Here is a 23628-nt window from a genome sequence, read left to right on the forward strand (position 1 = left end):
TATAAAATTTTGATTCTTATTTATTTAATTAAAGTCTTAATTTTTTATTCTTTTAATTTTTTTTTAATTATATGGTAAGAAGGGAAGGAAAAGGAAAATTGTGGGATCACATGTGAAAATTTCACATCATTATACTAAATCTATGTGAATTCTATTTTAAATTAAAGTCTTCAAAAGTCTCTTTAATTTTACGAAAGTCCACAAAAATTTTAAAATGAAAATTCATAAAATTCTACGAAAGACTTCTACTAATTTCATACAAATCTATAAAAGATCCACGAAGTACACAAGAGTCATCACATAAAAAAAGTTCATCAAATTATTCAAAAGTCCCAACTAAATACACCCAACGTTCTCAAGAAACCCACTTCAAACGTATATTTCGTAAATTATCCTTTCAGAATTAATTTTTAACGACTTAATGTAAGGTTCTCAAGAAACCCACCTCAACACGAGGAACCCCAATTCTCGACCTTTTCCATCGAGGCAAGAGTAGTGCCCGTGAATACAGTGCAAATCACAAGAATCCCTACAACCAACCATACGATGCACAACCGAACCTTCCCAAAAGGTGGTAAGAACTAAAAATACAAAATTCCAAAAATACTTAAATCCATCCAATGGCGGAAAATTAAGATTTTCATCCTGCTATAAAGCTTTATCAAACGACAAAAAATGAAAAACTCTCTACTTCTTTGCCTCCTCATACTCTGCTTCTGGAGCCTGGTCGCCGCCCTGAGCACCACCCTCAGAAGAACCGCCACTAGAACTGCCCATGTGCTGTCCAATCTTTGATACGGCTTTATTTGCAGCATCAAGTTTTGCTTTAATCTCGTCAATGTTCTCCCCGGACATAGCGGATCTCAACTCAGACACAGCCGACTCAATTTCTGACACCACTTCACTTGGAACTTTGTCCCTGTACTCGTTTACGCTCTTCTCAATACTGTAGATGGTGGTGTCCGCACTGTTTTTGAGATCAATCAAAGCCTTCCTTTCTTGGTCTTTCTGGGCATGCATCTCGGCCTCCCTAACCATATTTTCGATCTCACTTTCTGATAAACCACCTGATGATCGAATGGTAATCTGTTGCTCTTTACCAGTGGTCTTGTCTTTTGCAGAAACAGTGACAATTCCATTGGCATCAATGTCAAACGTGACTTCTATCTGAGGCATGCCCCTAGGAGCTGGAGGAATACCCATAAGCTCGAACTCACCAAGGGCCTTGTTGTCAGAAGCCATCTCACGTTCTCCTTGCAATACTTTAATACCTACTTGGGTTTGGTTGTCAGCAGCTGTTGAGAATACCTGAGAACAAAGAAACAACATTTAGGAAGCCCCAACAGAAAAATCGAAGCCTAACTATTACGACAAAGCCTGCATAAAAGCAGGTGCGATGCATCCTACGTTAAAGAAATCTTAATAATGAAAAGTAAAAATGAGTCATCATAATAAAGGAAAACAAGGAAATTGTACATGAACTGCAGCATGTGCTTACTTGACTTTTCTTTGTGGGAATGGTAGTATTTCTATTGATCAACCTGGTAAAGATACCTCCCAGTGTCTCAATACCAAGAGATAGAGGAGTAACATCCAGGAGAAGCAACTCTTTCACATCGCCACGGAGGATGCCACCCTGAATGGCAGCTCCCAAGGCAACTGCCTCATCAGGATTCACACCTTTGCTAGGCGACTTGCCAAAGATTTCTGAAACAATTTCTTGGACTTTAGGTACACGGGTCATTCCTCCAACAAGGAGAACCTCATCAACCTCCTTTGTTGAAATGCCAGCATCCTTCAAACAATTCTTGCAAGGAGCCTTAGTCCTCTCGATCAATTGATTCACCAAAGCCTCAAACTTTGATCTAGTCAATGTTATATTCAAATGCTTAGCTCCAGAAGCATCAGCAGTAATAAAAGGCAAGTTGATTTCAGTCTGAGACGTTGAAGAAAGCTCTATCTTTGCTTTCTCAGCTGCCTCTCGAAGTCTCTGCAGAGCAAGCTTGTCTTTTGCTAGATCAATTCCCTCAGTTCTCCTGAACTCACTCACCAAAAATTCCAACAAAGCATTATCAAAATCCTCTCCTCCCAAAAATGTGTCACCATTGGTGGCTTTCACCTGCACAGAAAATGTGTGGTTACCATCAAACAACAAAATAGAACAACGAGCTGAAATTGTCAAAGAAATTTTGTATACCTCAAAGACACCATTTGATATTTCCAAGATGGAAATATCAAAGGTTCCACCTCCAAGATCAAAAACAGCAACAAGGCCCTCCTTGTTGTTCATACCATAGGATAATGCAGCAGCTGTAGGCTCATTAATAATTCTCTGCACATCCAGGCCTGCAATTCTCCCCGCATCCTTAGTAGCCTGTCTTTGAGCATCATTAAAATAAGCTGGAACTGTGACAACAGCTTTGTTTACAGACTTCCCAAGATAGGCCTCTGCAGTTTCCTTCATCTTAGTCAGAACAAAAGCCCCAATTTGGCTTGGGGAGTACTGCTGCCCATTGGCTTCAACCCAAGCATCTCCATTTGGTGCCCTTACGATCTTGAAAGGAACCATTTTCATTTCCTTTTGTGTCTGAGGATCATCAAAACGTCTACCAATTAGACGCTTTGTTCCAAAAAGTGTATTTGTTGGATTGGTGACAGCCTGACGTTTTGCAGGTGTACCGACAAGTAGCTCTCCTTTTTGGTTAAAAGCAACCACCGATGGAGTGGTCCGAGCACCCTCAGCGTTCTCAATAACTTTTGGGTTCTGCAAACAACATGAATTTCAAGAAGAGAATGCCAAAATTAACAGGCATAAGGCATATATTCAACTGTAAATAGAGAATTTTACCTTCCCCTCCATGACAGCAACACAAGAGTTTGTGGTACCCAAGTCGATACCAATCACATCGTTCCCAGCAGGTTTTGTGCTGTATACAGAACAGAATTAGCGCTGAATTCCAAAAGGCAAGATTATAAAGCCAAAGAGCAACTGTAATAAAATGCAATATACCTGAACGGCCTAGCAAGACCTGCCCACTTTCTACTCAGAGCCCATGAAGGCTTGCTGTTTACAGTCACCTGAAAAAAGTAACAATAGTTAACGATACATCTCAATAAACATTAGAGCAAGTTCTGCAAGCCCTAATGTATGATACGAATGAGCTTCTACAGATTTAGAGATACTCACTCTACTAGCGGATGTTCACTTGAAAAAAAAAAAAAAAAAAGGCAGGGAATCTAACAAAATCGAGGGGAGTAGAAAAAGTATCTGCTAAGTGCAACCAAGATGAGATGAATCTCTAGTGCCAGAAGTCAATTTCTCTGAGTAAATCAATACACGCGATCTAAACAAACTACAACTGAATGTTGGGAGAATTATATTAATGCTCAAATCAGCAGATTACTTACATAAATACAGAGAAAGATCTTTGTAATTTGTTTAAAAGGAGCATATTTTGAGCCAATACAAACCACAGAGGCATATATACAAGCAACCAAATTAGGCAATTCTCTCGCTTTTCACCCCCCATTCTCCTGATCAGCAGAACTCTTCGGAATAAAACAAAACTAAATTCCAAGGAATCCAAAAAACGGAAAAATTAGATCTATTTTCAACGGATCACACCTAGTAAGAAAAAGTATTTTGTTTTGGTTCGACTTGTGGTCACATATACGAAACCGCATGGAATGGATACATAGTACCCATAGACAAAGAGATTAAGTAAGACATAAAGTAACTTATTGAACATAATAATTAAAATATCAATCAGAAAATGAGTGAGTGAAATAGAGAAGTACAGATTTGTAAGCGGAAAGAGGCGAAGAAGTAAAGTCACGGCGACGGAGAGATCGGAGGAGGACGGCGGTCGCCATTTGAGGAAAGACCTTTCTGTGACTGGGTTTTTGGGTGCTTGGGTTTAGGGTTTATGAGGGAAATGGCAGATAAAGAGAAAAACCTTTTTCCCGGCGAGTTACGATATACGATATATGAAGAAATTTTTGAGAAATAGTGCGTATGAGAAGCTTCTAGAAAAATATCGTATCGCCCATTTATCGTACAATACACGAAGTTGTGGAGTGTTTCCCAAGCTGAGCATTTACTTATTGAACGACGTCGCTCGCCTATGGTTTTTTAATTTCTTTTCCATCTTCCCTATTAGAAGGTTCTTTTGACTTTTCTTCCTACTTGGCTACTTTCAAGATCAAAAGATTGACCATAACGAAATGAATAATTTTCATGCACCTAAAAATTAAAAAAAAAAATAAAATAATAATAATAATATTAACTATTTTGACTTTTCCACAATGACTAATTTAAGCATTAAGTCATTCGTACAGAAAATTTTCCATAAAATTTGGTCAGATTACTCTCATGTATGGGACTCATCGTAAATAAAAAATTACCAAAAAATACCCCCACGCACCCCCTGTGTGTTCTGACAGGCTTCTATATGAAGCTTGTTGTACACACAGCAGGGTTGCTAATCTAACAACAAAAGCTTAACATCGAGAACAATATAAACAGAAAACAAATTAAATTTTTGTTCATTATATTATGCACACACAGTATTGCTCAATATTACATAAAAAAATATATCCTAAATAGATGGCAACACCGCCCACGAAAGCAAGTAGAATTCATCTTTTTTAATCATGACAAATGCATAATTTACACAAGTACTAGACAAGTAAATCTTATATTTTTAAACAACTCTACATTCGACAGAGGTGCAAAAAAATAAATAATTTGTATAACCCTCATAGTTTGCTATAACACCAAGAAGTTAAAATAACTTAACTAATTCTAATCGCCTTTGATTTCAAAATCTATGAACAAGAGAGATCCTTAAATATATATTTAAAAAAAAAAAAAAAAAAAGAAAAAATAATTTACACAAGTACTAGACAAGTAAATCTTATATTTTTAAACAACTCTACATTCGACAGAGGTGCAAAAAAATAAATAATTTGTATAACCCTCATAGTTTGCTATAACACCAAGAAGTTAAAATAACTTAACTAATTCTAATCGCCTTTGATTTCAAAATCTATGAACAAGAGAGATCCTTAAATATATATTTAAAAAAAAAAAAAAAAAAGTGAATAGATAGAACGAACCAACTAAAAGACGGGTGCTTTAGTGAACTTATTGAAAACTAAAGTAAGAAGGGCCTTATATTTCTATTTAAGTTGATTAGTATAATCATAGGTCGTTTCATAGATTTCATTATATCCTGCCTACTCTTCTTTAACCGATGTATTTGTACCCAGCTACAATATTCCCTTAGGTGCAAGGGCCCTCGGCCTATCCTCACCGGACATCTCCATCCTTGCTTAAGCGAGCTACATAAAGCGGAAGCTAACTTCTGCTCAAACGCTTGCTTTTCCGCTTGTTTGTTCTCTTGATAATATATAACTATAAAATTCGAAGCCAATTAGGTCTCATTGCATGTCAAACTATGTAGGCAGGAAGCAGAAGGACCATTCAGCAGGCTTCCAATGAGAACTAGAATAGCTCACAATGGAATACATAATTTGGAGTTCAAAATTGACAAGCATCAATGCAACACAAGACATCAAAAGAATCGGCGTGTATGATTTACATATAAAGCCGAAAAATATCTGTACAACTAACCACAATTGAAAAACTCACATGAACCACCTAAACTGTAGTAAATAAAAGATAAAAGTGGATGAAAAAAAGCCAAATATCCACAATAAATGGTAACACAACGTGTATCTAGAACCAATTTCGACGAATCCTTTAGATAAATTGAACAAATGGAGTATCCAACTGTAAGAGGACGAATGAGACGAACATTATAGAGCCTAAAGCCGGAGGTATCCTTCTCTTTCTTTTCTTTCTTCACTACTCACTGTTCTCTTAATGAAGAATTTCCGGTTGAGAGTCCAACTTCTTCTTAAGGCTCGCCTTCTTTGCCAAGCCATCACTCGACTGTAGAGAGCCGGGAAAATAAAGCAAAGAAGAATGACCACTAGCATTCCTGCGCAAAGTAATATTACATTGCGGAATCCATACTTCAACTCGGGGTCCCTTTGCCCCGTCCAAGGAACTCCTCCCACATTCATGCCAAAGACTGTTGATGAAACATTAGAAAATTCAACTCTTTACGAGAAAAAAGCATGTTTGGTTAAGCATAAAAACTTCACTTATGAGTAAATGTGTACATTTTAACTAAAAATAAGTAAGTTTCTTTTTAAGCTTAGGCAAACATGAATACAGGAAGGGAAGTTCTGCACAAAATTCTGACCTCCAGTTATTATTGATAGAGGAAGAAATATGATAGAGAGGAAGGAGAGGTAGTATAATTTTCTATTTATTTGCTCGGCCTGCCAACTGTCAAGACCGGCCTGAATTGCAGTGACACGATTCGCTATAAATCCAACGTTTTCCTTCAGTCTCCTTAGTCGTCCAATTAACTCTTCCAGGGAGTTAATGTCTTCAGCCCCAAACCAATCCTTTGACAAACAATTTTGTTTGACTCGGGGAAATACTTGCTCTCCATTAGCAATTACCTACATTTTGACAGATATAAGTGAATACATATCAATTTGTATTTTCAACGAGTATGCAAAATCTATTTTCTCCAAGTGTTCGGTAAAGGAATCTATCGATAACAAACAAAACAGAGTCCACAGCACCTCGCACACTAACACTCACTTCCCATTTGCCTCCCGGAGTTCCCTTTTTTTCTTCAGTTCTTTCTGCATTTCTTTTTTGGATCCAAAAAGGGCATTGAGGAGTTATGGTTGTTGAACTATGTGGATCTTCGCTTCTCTCCTGTACTGCAGATAAAGGAATTAAAGTCTCTGCATTAAGGCAGCCTAGTTTCCTACGCTATATAAAGGAACCTGAGGGATCTGTTTTTCTGAGAGAGAGAAGAACCAGAGGTATGAGATCTAAATTGTGAACTTTTTTCTTTTCGGTTTTAGTGGTAACCTGCAATGGCAATCGAACCAAAGCTCTCAGTGAACCGCAGCAACTCGTGAAAAACTGAGGATTGTAGCCTTATATATTCCAAACCGATGTCTAAAAATTCCTTAACTCAACTTCCAGGCCAATGTTTCTATATCAAGATTCCAAGTCTGAAGCCTACTCTATTCCAGATAAAATTTCAAAAGACTAGCTATTGCCTAGCAGGCTAGGTCGGTCATCTAATATGAAATTAGAAATGATAGAGTAGAAATTATCTCAGCAAACCTTTGAAGGTAACAGAAGAATATATGGAAAGGTAAACTACCTGTAGTAGGCGCTGTAAGTCGATGTGCAATTTTGGGAACCTTCTATCATCTAACATTTGCTTCTTCAAAGCAAAACCACCTGCATTCAAACCAGAAATAATGAATTAAAATATCAATAATGAATAAGAGAAGCCATTCTGTTCTAATTCATTTCTATTTTTGAAAATTTTCTGTTTTTACCAAGAGTACTACCACAGCATACTCCTAATACAGTGCTTCTAAAACAAAATTGGTCTTAAGACCGAGAATTCAGAGATGAGATACAATGCAATTTTTATTATAATACTTTTTGAAGTAGCCCCCACCAATACCACCCACCCACGCAACATAATGGAGGAAAGAAAAAATCTCATCAGCTATTTTGACAGGGTAGAGCATATGGGAAGATCGGAAAAGGAATCATAGAAGGTTTTTTAGAACATAATGGGATAGGTTAGTGATAAAATTTTATTAAGAAAATAAATTGAAGGGGAGTGTAGGAAAATGGACGCAGAGATAATACCGTTCAGACTCTCAACCTAAATCCAAAGACAATGCCAAAAGGCTATAACACTTTCATTTCTATATTAATTAGAATGATACTGATGGAACAATGTTCTGAACAGGACCTTTCATGAACAGGATCATACACAGTATGTTGTAGCAGGAAGTTTCGCTCAGGGGGATGAGTACTAATTCCAATTGATAACGATAAAAAAAAAAGGAAGAAGAAGAAGAGAAGAAAAGATAGAGAACAGAGCGAAATTGTAGGGAAATATTGAGTATCACTTAATGCTCAAATCAATTGTCTACAGTATTCAGTAATATTAGTGTTTTATGCATTTGAATCTCTACTAAAACGAAAGTTGCAGAATCATAAATTACAAATTTCATAACTTAAACTTGTAACTATGTTAAGAACGTAAATCAGAATCTATTTTCAATTTAAAGTTTATTGCTCATTTTAAAAACTATTCAACAAAATCTCCATTGCCATCTCCATAAGAAGGTATGCTTGTATTCTACACAATTCCCAACTTGATCTAATTCTCCAAGTCCTTCGATAGTTCTTAATCATTGAACACCTCAGTGTTCTTCTGTAGCACTACAGTGCTCGTCGGCTACCTACCTATGGCTGGGGGTGAAGCTGGGTCTACAGCCCAGCTGGATTTGTCACATGAAAGAAAGCTGGCTAGCAATGGGATATCGCGGCGAGTTTGCAGAGTGAACCTACAATTGGAGATTTGAATTTACATGCAGTAGAAGTACATATTTTATTTGGAGGCCTTTTTTGTTGAGCTTTCTAAGATATTAGGAGGCTTCGTGGTCTCAAAAAATTATCTCCTCACTGAATTATCCTAGTTTGTTCTCTTTGGATTGATTTTTCCTTTTGTCCTTCAGTGGAAGTAGTACTATTAAACAAACCTTGTAAAATATGGTTATTTGAATATTTCACAGTAACTAGGGATCACCCTGCCATCTCGAATTGTGTATAATGGCAACAATTAGAAGGGCGTTTTTTGATAAAACCTCATAAATTCTCTCATGTATAATAGAGGTAGCCAGCTATATGATCTATGTCACAGAGATTTTTAAGCAAAGTCAGAATACCAAAATAAGAAAAATATTAGGTCTATACGCAGGTCAGATGGCCGGCTAACTCCATCCTTTAAGCTCCAAGTTGCAAATACGAAATATACTTACAACGAACAAGAAATATAGGGCAAAAATGAACCTACCCATTCAGTTAGATCTAACCAGCTGAAAATTTTATAATGCCCAAATCCATGCAATGGATTTCCATAAAAGGAAAATGTGATCTACAACTGCAAGTATCATTTCTTTCCTTGACCATAAGAATCACTATATAGGAATGAAGGAAAGAAAAGGAGGAGACATAACCATAACAATCTATAATGAAGAACATATAGCAATCTTCTGATATCTACACACATCATTGTATAGCAGCAACAAGTTGGGACAAAAATTATGGCCTGGATTACATATAGAGAATGAGAAGAACATACCTATATCCATCTCAAATTCCACCGAATCCAACTCGATCTCAAGATTGGTCACAACATCTTGGAGGTGATCGATGTGCGTGTCAATTATGTGAACAACAAGATTTGACACTGATTTCGGCACTGGATTATCTGCTTCCTCAGAATGATTCATTGTCAAGAGGAAATCAAGAACGTGTTCCCTAATCACAATCCCACCCCTTTCTTTATGTTCCCTACCGCCATAACCCGGACTCTCCACAGCCGGAATCTCCGAAAGAAGAGACTCATTCGCTGGCGAGAAGCCCAATCTTGGGACACGTCCTAATGACACGGTGATAACTGAATTCTCAGTAATTCTTGCTGCAATTCTAAATGTAAATTTGCTAGAAGCCGGGCCAGGTGAATTAACTCTGAATACAAGAGCACCATCGACGTGCCCACAAAAGGGTCCATTACTAATAAGTGAGAGAATGTCTTGAAGCTTCAAGGGCGGGCATAGAACGTCAATAAGGTATTGTGCGGATTGTGACAGTTTCTGATTCCCTTTCGGGAGCTCGACATGGTACCAACAAAACTCTTTCCCTCTACCTTCTGCAAGGTCCCATTCCTTGTTATAGTAATTCCCATCTCCATCAAATATGTAAGCCCTTTGCCTCACAGGATAACGTGAATGAGGATAACGATTTTCCCTAGAATTATTAGGTAAAGAGGGTTCTCTATCTATTTCCTCTCCCTCACCATCTATATGATTAAGCTCCATAAATATCCTTAGTTGTCATTCATTAACCAATCCGAAAAACCTCAATGATCACAAACAAATTCCAATATTGTACACTTCTTATTCAAAAGAAAGAAACAATTAATAATAAGAGCCAACAAATTCAGGCGAACAAATAATCAACTTTACATATATAAAGAATCCCCAAATTAAGATTACCCATCACATTTGAAACAAACTCCTGAAACCCAAATTCAAGATTTCATACCAATTAGGCCCTCCTGAATACAAGAACAAAAAATTATTTAAATGCCGTGCTATCTCAGGAGGAAAAATAAAATAAAAATCATGCATAGAAATTAGAAATGCTTTACCTATCTAATGCAAACAGTTGGAATTCCAGAAGGCAAGTCTTGAATGGAGAGAATCCAGGTAAAAATAAGCAAATCCCACCAAAAATAAGTTGATAACAATTCAAGAAACAGAGATATCTTGAAAGAGTCTACTCTCATATAATCAAAACATAGACTCTAAAAAAAGAAAGTACAATAATTTATTTTTAACTTATCTATCATATTCATTGACAAATGGGAGTACAAAATCAACGGGGGAGAAAACGAGCATCGTTGATGGATGTAATTAAAGATAAACTTCAACACGTTGAGCAGTTTTCTTGGAAGATTCTTTCTTCATGTACCAGAATTTTTTATTTATCTAAATTTCTGGCACTGGATTGGTATATCATTATTAATTTGTTTGTGGGGAATCTGGGATAAAACAAAGACATCGTGTAATTAAACAATAATCATAGGAAGAAAGAAATAGTTTCACTTTCATTCACGATATTGGATGTTCTCGAATTGTTTTGAGCCATTTGGGAAAAAGAAACGAAATTGAATAAAGAGAAGGCCAAAAAGGACTAAAGGAGTGGTTTGGTAGTGTCTTTTTAAAAAACGGTTGGAGAGAAAATGGAACATTTATTGGTCATTTGAAGTTTGGATTTATTTATTTATTTATTTTTATTCTTTCTTTTAGCTTTCATCACAAAATATGTTATTGTTAGAACCATTTTTGAATGGGCAATTATGATTGGTTGACAGTATTCAACATAAAATTTACATCTCATCTTCAAATATTATTGAAGGCAAAAAGAAATGATATTAAGATGTATATGTAGCGAAATGAGCTGATTTTTATACGATTTTATCATTTTTGTAGTTATTTTTTCTTCGTACATTTAATGCATATTTATTATGTTGTACTAAAAATAATTAGTAAAATAAATAATATTTTAAATTCTTTTTGTATTAATATAATTTTATTTTAAGTCTTTCAATGGATCGCTTTTTTATGTCCCATTTGGCCCCCATTAATTTTGATTACAATGGGGGAATAGTTTTTTTTTTTAAATAAATGGTTGTAAAAGAATGAAAAAAATTCGATTTACGTGTAATATTATTTAATTGAAGATTGTGTAATTAAAAATAGGAAAGAGAAAAATTTAATTTAATTTGATGATATGTAATGGGGGCCAAACAGGGCAAGAAGACGATTGAAATAAGCTACTGAAAGACTTCAATAAAATAAATATTAAGCGAAATCATATCTCTTTGCCTTCAATTATACTTGGATATAAGAAAAACAGCCAGGAACATAATTATTTTGGTACCTTTTGACACATAAAAATTCAGGTCAAATCGAACAGCCCAAGGAGTGAAGCCTAATTGGAGGATCCCCAAATCAGATAACCCAAAGAATGAAGCCTAATCGAACAAATCAAGATGAAGGCCCAAATAAGGAGTCTCAAGAACACGGTGACACCATCGCCCAAGTTTGCAAGTCGCCCAGAATCTGAGCGAATGGAGTGTCACACAGTCGCCCAGAGCTGTTACTCCATTCTCGCCCAAACCTTCAAGTCGTCCAAAGTCTTAACAAACATAAAGCGTCGCGCTTATCAAGAAGTGCAGTTATCAAAGCAGTTATTAGAGCAGCCTTATCACGTTCCACGATTCAAGGAATTCAATCGAAAGCAGTTGAACGATGAAGAGTAATGGTAGTAGTTAAAGGAGGCAGTTTTCGTGACAAGTTGGCCATTACGAAGAAAGTGGGCAGTTATAGGACGATCAAGCAATTTTTAGGACAGTTGATCACAAAGAGATTGTCCATGAAGTATAAAAAGAAGAAAGGACATAGAAGCAAAAGACCGAATCAAAAACTCTCGAACAAAGAACACGTAATTTTCATTTCCTTAGTTTTTAGACTTAAACACTTTTCTTTCAGTAACTCGTGTGCTTGTGCCCCTTGGAGGCACGTTGTTTTTTCATTTCCAATTGTAAAATTCATCGCCAATCAAAGAACACCCCTTTTTGGGACTTTGTCTCAAGAGGTTTTGTCCCTTACACAATCTTCTGATCCTTTTTAATTGTTAGTGACTAACCCGCGCGAAACAATTTGGCACGCCCAGTGGGACAGTGGTTTTAGGTGTTGAAAGTACAAAAGGTGAAACAATATGCCTCAGAGATCCGACAAGGAAGGAGCAAGTCAGGGAGGAATCAAGTCTGTGATCGAGCGATATGAGGAGCAGCATGCCTCTCCATGAACAGATGGACAGAATCAGAGCAGTAACAGTCGTTACGAACCAATGACGAAGTTGAGTCCTCGAACCATGCGTGCATTACTTGGAAAACTCACGCAAGACGTCGTTGAACAGGTAAATCTTCGAAATATTCATAATATGAAAAGATTTACACAAAATGGGAATGTACACTATGACGATATGGCCAAACAACTAAAGACATTGAACGAAACAATGAATAAGTTAGTAGGCCAAATATGTCAACCGGCTATACCTCTTACAAACCATTTTCAAACTAGGACAATTGTGAGACATAATCCCTTGGTCCTAAATCCGAGTCAAAGGGTAGAACCGCTTTCTGGTCCCTCTACTTCAAACCAAGGAGGTATTACAGTGCCAAATCAGAATAATGGTAGTAGTATGCCTAACTTGGGGGGTAATCCAAACGTGAGAGATAATGTCCTAAACAATGGACAGAATATCCCACGTGGTAATGAGGGAACAGATATCAAGGCTAATGGTAATGGCTCTAATTATGGTAATTTTGTTGCCAATCAATGACCAAACATCAGGTCTCATGCAAATCAACCGGTTAATCAGCCTGTAGGAATTCCATATGATCCTAATGTCATGTTGAGGAACCAGATTATGGAAATCGTACAGGATCAGATGGCTTTTGGGGTGCGTTCTGTCATTAAGCCGACGTACACAAAGCCGTATCCTGATTGGGTAGACCAAGCATATCCATAGCCTAGAGGGTACAAAGTGCCAGAATTCTCACTATTTACCGGTTTAGGAGAGGTGTCTACTCTGGGACACATAGGGCGATTCACGTTGCAAAGTGGTGATGTAACCGATTACCATAAAATGAGACTTTTTCCTAGTTCGTTAACAGGAGTAGCTTTCTCCTGGTTTATCAACTTGCCAGCGAATTCTGTTCAAACATGGCAACAACTGGAACAGTTGTTTCACGCTCAGTTTTATAAAACTGAGTCTGAAGTCACTTTGGCTGATGTGGCGAATCTACGTCAAATGCCAAACGAATGGGCAGAAAGTTTTCTCCAAAGGTTCAAGAAGGCAAGAAGCAAATGTTTTGTATCTCTGCCCGAAAAAGAATTTGTCAAGATCGCTCAGGGCTGCTTGAGCTTTGATTTAAAAAAGAAGTTTCAGGACAAGGAATTTCCTGACCTTTTCCAGTTAAGTGCGAATGTGATTAGGTATGAACGATTAATAAGAGAGGAAGAACAAATGAAAAATTCTAGTAAAGAGACTTATTACAAAGACCCAAATTTTGACGTTCATACCTTCGACGACGAGTTATACGATCAGGCCGAAATGTGTTTGGCCGAATTGATCAAAGGGGATACATATACATGTCCCATAATGGCCAAGCCTAGACCATCGGATAAAGATGAGCCCATAAAAGATGGAAACATAAAGGCTAGAACGTTCTCATTCGACGTGACCAAAGCTGACCTTATATTCGATAAATTATATAGGGATAAGCAGATAAAGCTGAGCGATAAGCACAAATTGCCAAACCCTGAACAAATTAAGGGTAAAAAATATTGTAAGTGGCATAATGCATGGTCACATTTGACTAACAATTGCTTGATTTTCCGTCATGTATTGCAGGATGCCATTGAATCAGGACGAATTACGTTCGATGATAAGAAAAAGATGGCAGTGGACGAAAATCCTTTCCCACAGCCACTTGGAGTAAACATGGTAACATCTGGATTCAAGAACAAGTTGCTAAAATTCAAGTTAGTCATAGATGATGGAGAAGAGGATACTAAAACACATCCCAGTGTCTTCGAACGAATCAAGGGGAAAGAACCAAAAAAGGACGAAGACGTCCTGTGTGTAAGATGTAAAAGAGAAGAGAATGGAAATACGGAGAAACCAGGTACATGGCTGCATCCTTATCGCCCTACCTTCTTTCCAAACACTCGGCCTGGTAGAGGGCTAGGTACATCATTCTATAGAGGACCGCCTTTTAAGAAGCAGTTTAGGCCAGCAGAGAATGGAAGAACATTCAGGCCTCAACCTCGCCGGCCAAATGTATGGCATTCATTCCAGCACAATGCAGGAAGGGCAATACCCTTCGATGAAATGACTAGGACACAACAAAGGCGTTTTCAACGAAACTACGGACGAATGATGAGGCAGCAACAGGGAGTGCCACATCCTAAAGCGCCTAAACTACTCGAGGTAGCCAATCAAAACGTCCTCAAAGGTAGTAAAGAGACTGGTACAGATGAATCAATGAAGGAACTGCCAGAAATCTCTTCCGGGAGATCAAGGTTTGAGCGAGACAAAAGGGATGAAGAAGATCCAGATCAGCCCCTTGCTATCCAATTCGGTACGTTACCTCCTGTCGTGGCCAATAATTACCTACTGGTCAACGAATTCAAAAATAAAGAAAAGGAAGAAGAGAGGGAGGACAACGAAGGAGAAGCCTGTGTGCTGGTATGTGAAGAAGGCCAGACTTCTGGAGAGGCTTACAACGATGAAGAGGACAACGGGATGATAGACATCGAAAAAGAAATTGACTTAGAAGCAGAAAGAAAAAAGAGAGGAGTATCGCGCAATACTCTGTTTAAGCAACTACATCAAGAGGGAGTTCGCGAAGTAGACTTATTGGGGAAACCATCTGGGCGTCCTTTTGATTTCTACGTACTGTATGGGACACCCAAAAGGAAGAAGAGAGTGCCTCGTTCTGAAAAGTATGGGTCACCTCCAAGAATAATGCCCCCTCCAACAGGTTGGGTAACTGATGAGGAAGCATTAGAAAGAAGTAGGAAGGAAGTTTAGGAGACAGAGGATCATCATGATATACTGCACGTTGATTTGTCACAGGGGGATAATTCAACAGAAAACAAGCAGGAAGTAGAAATAGAGGCTGCCGAAAAGGTTATTTTTAAACGGCCAGCCATGAAATTGACAAAACACCTGAGGCCATTATACGTTAAAACTCTAGTTAACGGCGTCCCAGTGGTAAAAGTGCTTGTCGACAATGGAGCAGCTATAAACACCATTCCATCTAGGATGATGAGGAAGTTCGTAAAGACAGAGGGTGACATGATTCCTACAGAAGTCATCCTCACTAGCTTCAATGGAGGAGCAACTTCAGCTAAGGGAGTTATGCCATTGGACATAACTATAGGGACGACTACTAGGACTACTGTCTTCTTTGTAATAGATGGTCCTACTAGTTACAATGTGCTCCTAGGAAAAGATTGGATACACGGGAGTAGCTGTATACCCTCGTCGCTCCATCAATGCCTGATCTTTTGGAATGACAAAGGCGAAGCAGAGGTGGTACAGGCCGATCATAGGCCTTTTGTTACAGAAGCAAACTCAGTGGAAAAGTTCATGTACGAAGGAAACTATCGACCTGTCAGGGTAGTACAAGACGGAGAAGAAACTCAGGTTGTTGCGCAAAGCGAAGAACCATTCTCAGTGGACGCACTCACTGAGATATTCAAACAGATGAGGCCAAATATAGTGGCCCTGGAAGAGCCAGTGATTGGCAAAAGAATAATCAAGGAATCTTGAATGGATTCTGAGTTACGAAAGCTAATAGCCGACATTCAGGCCTTCAAAGCCAGACTGATGGCTTTCAATAAAGAATGCAATAACAAGGTGAAGGAAGAGACTGCCCTAAAAGCGCTGAAGGACAAGTTGGCAGTATTCGAGTTAGAGCAAAGCATTGGCCGAGAAGTCAACAAGGTGGACTGTTTGGAAGAGGAAGTACTTACAAGGGAGCTGGACGACGAAGTGATGCGGATTGCCAAACCTGGATACCCTCAAGCACAAGATCCTCTGGTCAAAGTAAATATTGACAATGAAGGAGAAGACCGTCCAACATTCATCAGCCAGATGCTCAACCAAGAGGTTAGTAACAAGTTAATCGCTTTGTTAAAAGAGTACAAAGATTGTTTTGCTTGGGAATATGAACAAATGCCTGGTTTAGATAGAGACTTAGTGGAACATAGGTTACCAACTAAGCCTAACTTTAAACCTCATAGGCAGCCTCCTAGATGTTTTGCTCCCAATGTACTCCCTGAAATCAAGAAAGAGATAGAGCGATTATTGAAAGCAGGTTTCATTAGAACAACCAGATATGTCGAATGGTTGTCCAATGTCGTGCCAGTACTAAAAAAGAATGGTAAACTAAGGGTGTGTATAGATATTAGGAATTTAAACATAGCCACACCCAAAAATGAGTATCCAATGCCCACAGTGGATTCTTTAGTAGATTCAGCTGCCGGACATGTCATGTATTCTTTTATGGATGGGTATTCAAGATACAATCAAATTTATATAGCTGAAAAAGACATACACAAAACTGCCTTTAGATGCCCTGGGTCTCTAGGATATTTTGAATGGGTGGTTATGCCTTTCGGCCTAAAAAATGCAGGGGCAACTTATCAAGGGGCAATGAATTTAATTTTTCATGATATGATAGGCAAGTTTGTTGAGGTGTATGTAGACGACATAGTAGTCAAGTCCATTAAAGAAGAGGACCATTTCGAACAGTTAAGATGTTCGTTTGAACGAATGAAGCAATATAAGCTAAAGTTAAATCCCTTGAAGTGTGCATTTGGTGTTAATGCAGGAAACTTTCTTGGTTTCTTAGTACACAAGAGATGGATTGAACTTGATAAAAATAAAGCGAAGGCTATCTTAGAAGCCAAACCACCTAGCAACAAAAAGGAGTTGCAAAGGTTTCTAGGCCAAGTAAATTTTTTAAGACGCTTTATTTCTAACTGTGCAGGGCGAACTAAAGTCTTTTCGCCGCTATTAAAGCTGAAAAATCAGGATGAATTCGTCTGGAAAAAAGAACATCAAAAGGCTTTTGAAAGCCTGAAGACATATCTATCAAGTCCACTAGTGTTGGTGTCACCAATCCAAGGACGGCCAATGAAAGTGTATGTATCGGCTGAAAATGAATCAATAGCTGGAATGGTCGCACAGGAAGACCAATTTGGTGAAGAAAATGCAATTTACTACTTAAGTAGACGGTTAACGAAATGTGAATGTAATTACTTTGCTATTGAAAAATTATGTCTTGCATTATATTTCACATGTACAAAATTAAGGGCTTATTTACGGCCCGTAACCGTTTATTTAATTTCTAAAGTAAATTTAGTTAAATATATGTTCTCACGCCCTATTTTACACCAAAGGGTAGGTCTTTGGACACTAACTTTATCAAAATTTGAAATACAATATATACCTCAAAAGGCAGTCAAAAATCAGGCTTTGACTAACTTTCTAGCTGATCATCCATGCCTTGATATGCCTGAAGAGATCGAATTAGAAATCAATTCGTTCGAATTAAAACCTTGGGTGTTGTATTTCGATGGGTCAAAAACCTCTAAAGGTGCAGGAGTAGGAGTAGCATTGATTAATCCTTTAGGGATTCGCTACAAGTTCGCATTCACTCTAGACAGAATGTGCACCAATAATCAGGTCGAATATGAAGCCTTAATTGTAGGCCTAGAACTAATGATAGATATGGGAGTAAGAAGTGTAATAGTTAGGGGCGATTCTCAATTGGTGATTCATCAATTGATCGGTGATTTTAAATGCCAAAGTGATTCCATTATAAGTCAATACGAGATCGCCCAAGAATTATTAGAAGAATTCGATCAAGTAGAACTCTAATGCGTTAATAGGATATATAACGACATGGCAAATGAGTTAGCCCAAATGGCCTCAGGGTACTCAAAGGTTTTGAATTGGAAGTCTACTTGTGAGTATGGAATCATATTGCCCTTGATTCAAAAAAGGGCGAGAAAGGTTGAACTCCACTGCATAAAAGATGGAGATGCAATAGATTGGAGAACAGAGATTAAAGGGTTCCTTAAAGAACCTAATGAAGGGATTAGTAGGAAAATGAAGTTGTGTTTGTTGAATTACACACTAATAGATGAAGAGTTGTTTAAGAAACGCTCTGATGGTGTACTACTAAAGTGTGTAAGTTTGCGAGAAGCCAAGACGATCATGGCTGAAGTGCACGAAGGGATATGTGGAGCTCATCAAGCTGGCCAAAGGATGAGAAGATTAATTATTAGGAGTAAATATTTTTGGCCAAAGATGGGAGAACTATGCGTTCAATATGCAAAGAGTTGTTTAGCATGCCAAAAACATGGTCCAATACAAAGAGCGCCAGCACGAGAGATGGCACCTATTATTAAGCCTTGGCTGTTCAAAGGTTGGACGATAGACCTGATAGGGAAGATTTATCCCCCATCGTCCAAGCAACATACTTTTGTTATAATTGCAACCGACTATTTCACCAAATGGGTAGAAGCGGTACCTTTGAAAGAGATCACCCAGAAAAGTGTTATAGAGTTCATCCGTGATCACATTATTTATAGGTTTGGAATTCCACAAACAATAATGGTAGATCACAGAACATCTTTGAATGGAGATCAAGTAAACAAATTTTTGAGCGAGTTTGGGGTTAAATTAGTAAACTCCACACCATACTACGCTCAATCCAACGGACAAGCGAAATCTTCTAATAAGATTCTAAAAAGTATCATCAGAAAGATGATAGATGAAAATGCCAGAAATTGGCACGAATGTCTGAACAAAGCCTTATGGGCTTATAGGACATCACCTCGGTCAAGTACCAAGGTCACTCCTTTCCAACTTGTTTATGGACAAAAGGTCGTTTTGCCTATGGAAATCAACGTGCAATCGATTAGAGTGTGCTTGCAACATAAGTTAAATAATGATGAGTATGCCGAATCACTAATTCAAAATTTATTGAGTTTAGACGAATTGAAGTTGGACGTCTTAGATAGATTACAAGTGCAAAAACAAAGAATGGCTAAGTTTTATAATAAAAAAGTCGTAGCCAAATCGTTCAGCATGGGTGAACTAGTTTGGAAGACGATACTCCCTTTAGATAGCAAGGATCCAAAGTATGGAAAATGGTCGCCCAATTGGGAAGGACCATAAAAAATAAACAATGTGTTGCCCAATGGAGCGTATCACTTGGAAGATTTAGACGGCACCAAGCACGTGAGATTCATTAACGACAACTATTTGAAAAAATATGTTCCTTCTTTATGGGAATGTGAACAGATAAAAAATAATCAAACATTTTGAATGATTAAAAGGTAACAAAGTCAGAGCGAAATACGTTCAAATGAAGTCCTTTATTATGAAACGTTCATTACAAGAATATAAAAAATACAAATAATGGATGTGCTACAAAGTACAACTAAAGTAAGATGATCTCCCGGTTGATCGCTAAGTAAGCTTCACACCGCCTTCCTAAATGCATCGCTGCAATGGTGGGATCGCCGAGTAAGAGGGTGTACTGGCTTCACCACCTTCCTAAATGCATTGCTGCAATGACGAGCAAAGAGGCTGAGAAGCACTCTCAGCAGGCAAGCTGAGAAGCACTCTCAGCAAGCAGAGTGGCCCACAAGCAGCCCAAAAATTGTCTTCCATCATCGACTCCTTGTGAAGAACGAAGAGACGATGGAAAGAATTTTGAAGGTAAAAACTTCTTATACCTCCCATACCAAAGGTGACATCAAGGCAAATAGTAAAATGGACGGACTAAACAGTCCATTTTGGATCAGATTGATCATCAGAATGCCAAGTAATGGCAGCAAATTAGCTTCGAAGAAGAAAATGAAGAGATGAGGATAGAAGATAAAAAAATGCGAAGCATTTATAGGGGGTGAAGATGAAGAGACAGAATATGAACAGCCACATTTCTGCCTAATAAACGGAATTAAATAGCCCAAAGTCTTGGGAAAGGTGGTGAAAATATTAAAAGAAAAAGGCGAGATTTTTCAGCACAAAGCAGTTAAATGCTTGAAGAATTGACTACTAAAAACAAACGTCAAATAAGTGCACAAGAAGCTAATATTCATTAATGATGAACAAAGTTACAAAGGGAAAAAATTGAATTACAAAAGAAAAAAGACATCATATGTCTTAATTACAGTCTATCCCATACTGAACGAATTCGTTCCCTAAGTTTTTCCCAATCCTCGCTCTGCCGAGAGGAAGTGATGTTCAATTCAGCGGCGACATCATCATCAACTTCCAACTTCTTGTACTGCTCGACCAAGGATTTAGTTCGCTCAATTCCCTGGGAGGCGTTGTGCTTTTTAGCAGCCATTCTTGCCCTGCAGTCATCCATTTTGGCTTGAAGTTCTCTCATCTGAGCAGCCAAGTTAACCATCAAAGAGTCTTCAACCATGACTTCGGAAGAGATTTCTTTCAACTCGTCCTCAGCCTTGTTAATCTCCATACGCAAAGACTCTTTCTCAGCTACAGTTCGAAGATATTGAGTACGCTTGGCCTTTAGTTCAGCATTCTTGGCCAGCATAGAAAGGACCTCGGAGTGAATAACCTTCAACGTCGCTTTAAAATCGACAGAAAGATTGAGCGACGGAAGCTTCAGTGCTTGCTCCAACTTCCCACTCAAGTGCTCAAATTCATCCTTGTGTTTGGCAGCACTGGCCTTTCCAATATCCATATCCATGAAGGATACGTACTCAAATACTGACTCTTTGAGGAACTTCAAATCTTCCTCTGAAGAAGCAGCAGGATGATCAGATGGAGCAGGGCGAGAAGTCTGGACTTGCCCCCAAGAAGCGAACAAGTCTTGGATAGAATGCACAATCCTATCAGCATCCTGCGAAGAAGGTTGCCAATGTTAAAGATCCTCACAACAACGAACAAGATAGAAATACAAGTAAAGCAAAGACTACCTCATCAACAATCGTGGAAGATGGCATGCCCTCAGCCAAGCTTGCCACCAACGACTCCTCCATTCGCGAGGACTTCCCCTTGTCTGAGCGAGAAGATGTTGCCACAACGGGCAGACTCATAGGAGTATCTACAGAACTCAAGAGCAACAAATTAGAAACCAACAGCACAAGTAAAGGTAAGACATCAAAAGACTGAATTACCTTCTGCTTCAATGTTTGGAGGGTTGATGTCCTGGTGAGAAGATGGTTTATCCATGGGTTTTGATGAGGACTCTGGGACTGGAGATATCTCTTTAAGAGTAGCCCCTTCATCAACCGGTTTGGATGAAGTAGCCTCAGCAGAGGATGATGGAACAGGAGTTGTCGATGCCAAAACCTTTGAAGGAGAGGCTGAGCTTTTCTGAGAAGTCCAAAAGATCATCAGCACACAGAAAAGTTTCAAATGTAGAAAAGTATACTTGTAAGTAGACCAATTTAATTACCTTCCTCCTGACGATAAGAGGGGCATCATCATCATCATCAACATCATCCTCCAGAATGGGAGATGCTGAGGCTGGCCGTTTGCGGCTTGGGGCACTCTTGGCCGTAGTAGGCTTGGCAGGGAGAGAAGAAGATGGACGAGCAGAATGTTTAGTGCGACGAGAAGGAGAAGGACTCCGAATGGACAAGGGAGTGACTAAAACAGGAGGAGGGGAAGAAATACTCGGTTGGTCTAATAAATAAAAGGCACGATTGGCGTCAGTCGCAAATAATCTGCGCTTCACCGACGGCCAGAACTGCTCAAAAAGAGGGTGAGTGGCATGACAAGAATTAAAAGGGGCTAATGAAAAGTGGCTTGATAAATGGAGGTTGCGAGCGTTTATAGCCTCTGCTTTCGCCTTATTAATGGTATGAAAACGGGCAATTAAATTCTTCGAATAGCAAAGAGGAACTGGCCAAGTTTGGCCGAAACCAAGCTGACGAGCAAAAAATTGGGGAGCATAAATTTCTACCCCCGCTTTGGCATTGGTCCCAGTTAAGATATCATGAAAAAGCTCCCTCCCGGTTAAAAACTGGATCCAAATGAGCAGGGAGGTGCTCGCGCTATCTATAGTGGAAGGGGGATGTACATAATTCGGAGTCAAAAAAGAAGGAAAAGGAAAAAAGGAAGAGATTGAATCCAAAGAATAAAAGAACGAAAAAATGTCCCTTCTGGACATATTTACAGGAGCTAAGGGCTCAATGGCTAGCCCATGGCAGCTGGCAGAAGAACGAGAAATTGAAGGAGCCCAAGCGATGGGAAATAGGATCTCAACCACAGTTGAGTGAACCAAAGGGGTCCACTGCCAGTGGGAGATGCACTATTCTTCGATTGAGCTTGAAGAGAGGCCATGCCCCTATAAAGAGCAGCCAAAAACAAAGAACACAAATTCAAAGGCCTGCCACGCGCCAATTCGTGCGCTATAGGTAAATAACTCAAGGAGGGCTTTATGCTTGGCACTCACAAAACATATTTACAAAGCCAAACTAAAAGAAAGGCCACTCGCTCAGTATGGGAAGGCTCAGCACTCGAATGATTATGGAGGGTCTGCAGGCTTGAATAAGAATCAGTGTAGTTTTTACCAAACTTTGGGGTGCCACCAGAAACTAAGATACCTGGAAAAATGGTATCGCCCAAAGGTGGTAGATTCACCAGGGCCCCAACATCCCTTAGAGTAATAGACATAGGGCCGAGAGGGAAAATAAAGGTATTATACTCGGAAGACCAAAAGCTCAAAGCAATCGAAAAAAGTGCAGAATCAAAAGTAGGAGGGCGAATAGAGATTTCTAACAAATCAGAAATCCTAACACTATCAAAGAGTACCTTAGTAGGACCATGACCCACAAGGCGAGCATGCCACCTACGAAAAGCTACATCAGATTTAGGTCAAGTGCGAATACCTCTTTCGCGAAGTGGCCCCAGCGGCAGAGAGTTTAGAAAAGGAGGGCCATGAGTGCAAGGAAATAGCTGACCCACCGCCGCCTGTTCAACTGCCTCTGCATTGTTGAAGAAAGGACCCAAGTAGAACTCATTACGTCCAACGTCGGCGGGTGCGAGAAAACTTGGAGTTATATATGGACGACTCAGGAGTTTCTAAAAGTCATCAAAACTAAAAGAGTCGCCAGCTTGAGATTGTGAAGCAGCCATTTGAGATGGAACGAAGTTTTGCAAGGTTACGTAGCAGGGAAGCAAAAGGTGAACAGTAAATCTTGAGAGAGACGCGAAAAATTTGAGGCGTGATTTAGTGGTGCAGTGAAATGGCGTGTTTGGGGGTTATAAGAGTTTGCAAAACGACGCACCTTTTTCAAGTT

At 38.9% G+C, this 23628-nt stretch overlaps 2 protein-coding genes across 2 annotated transcripts; both read right to left on the reverse strand.

Annotated features, from left to right (window-relative positions):
* Nucleotides 1-296: 296 nt before the first annotated feature.
* On the reverse strand, nt 297-3980 carry LOC111410197 (heat shock 70 kDa protein, mitochondrial-like). The gene is made up of 6 exons (XM_023040438.1): nt 3799-3980; nt 3011-3078; nt 2849-2927; nt 2198-2764; nt 1499-2119; nt 297-1308 (listed from the first exon to the last, which is right to left on the reverse strand). The coding sequence occupies exons 1-6, from the start codon at nt 3871-3873 to the stop codon at nt 688-690; spliced, it is 2031 nt and encodes a 676-aa protein (XP_022896206.1). The 5' UTR covers nt 3874-3980; the 3' UTR covers nt 297-687.
* A 1544-nt stretch (nt 3981-5524) lies between these two features.
* On the reverse strand, nt 5525-10968 carry LOC111410198. The gene is made up of 5 exons (XM_023040439.1): nt 10341-10968; nt 9270-10247; nt 7263-7342; nt 6273-6537; nt 5525-6098 (listed from the first exon to the last, which is right to left on the reverse strand). The coding sequence occupies exons 2-5, from the start codon at nt 10006-10008 to the stop codon at nt 5830-5832; spliced, it is 1353 nt and encodes a 450-aa protein (XP_022896207.1). The 5' UTR covers nt 10009-10247; nt 10341-10968; the 3' UTR covers nt 5525-5829.
* Between the last annotated feature and the right edge of the window lie 12660 nt (nt 10969-23628).

This window comes from Olea europaea, chromosome 15 (assembly GCF_002742605.1).
Source record: "Olea europaea var. sylvestris chromosome 15, O_europaea_v1, whole genome shotgun sequence".
NCBI lineage: Eukaryota > Viridiplantae > Streptophyta > Magnoliopsida > Lamiales > Oleaceae > Olea > Olea europaea.

Coding starts and splice junctions, on each gene's coding strand:
- LOC111410198 (XM_023040439.1), bottom strand. CDS start 10,008: ATGGAGCTTAATCATATAGATGGTGAGGGAGAGGAAATAGATAGAGAA. Junction 7,343..9,269: donor GGAATTTGAGATGGATATAG/GTATGTTCTTCT, acceptor GTTTGAATGCAG/GTGGTTTTGCTTTGAAGAAG. Junction 6,538..7,262: donor ACTTACAGCGCCTACTACAG/GTAGTTTACCTT, acceptor GTCAAAATGTAG/GTAATTGCTAATGGAGAGCA.
- LOC111410197 (XM_023040438.1), bottom strand. CDS start 3,873: ATGGCGACCGCCGTCCTCCTCCGATCTCTCCGTCGCCGTGACTTTACT. Junction 3,079..3,798: donor CTCTTTCCGCTTACAAATCT/GTACTTCTCTAT, acceptor TACTTTTTTCAG/GTGACTGTAAACAGCAAGCC. Junction 2,765..2,848: donor TTGCTGTCATGGAGGGGAAG/GTAAAATTCTCT, acceptor TGTTGTTTGCAG/AACCCAAAAGTTATTGAGAA.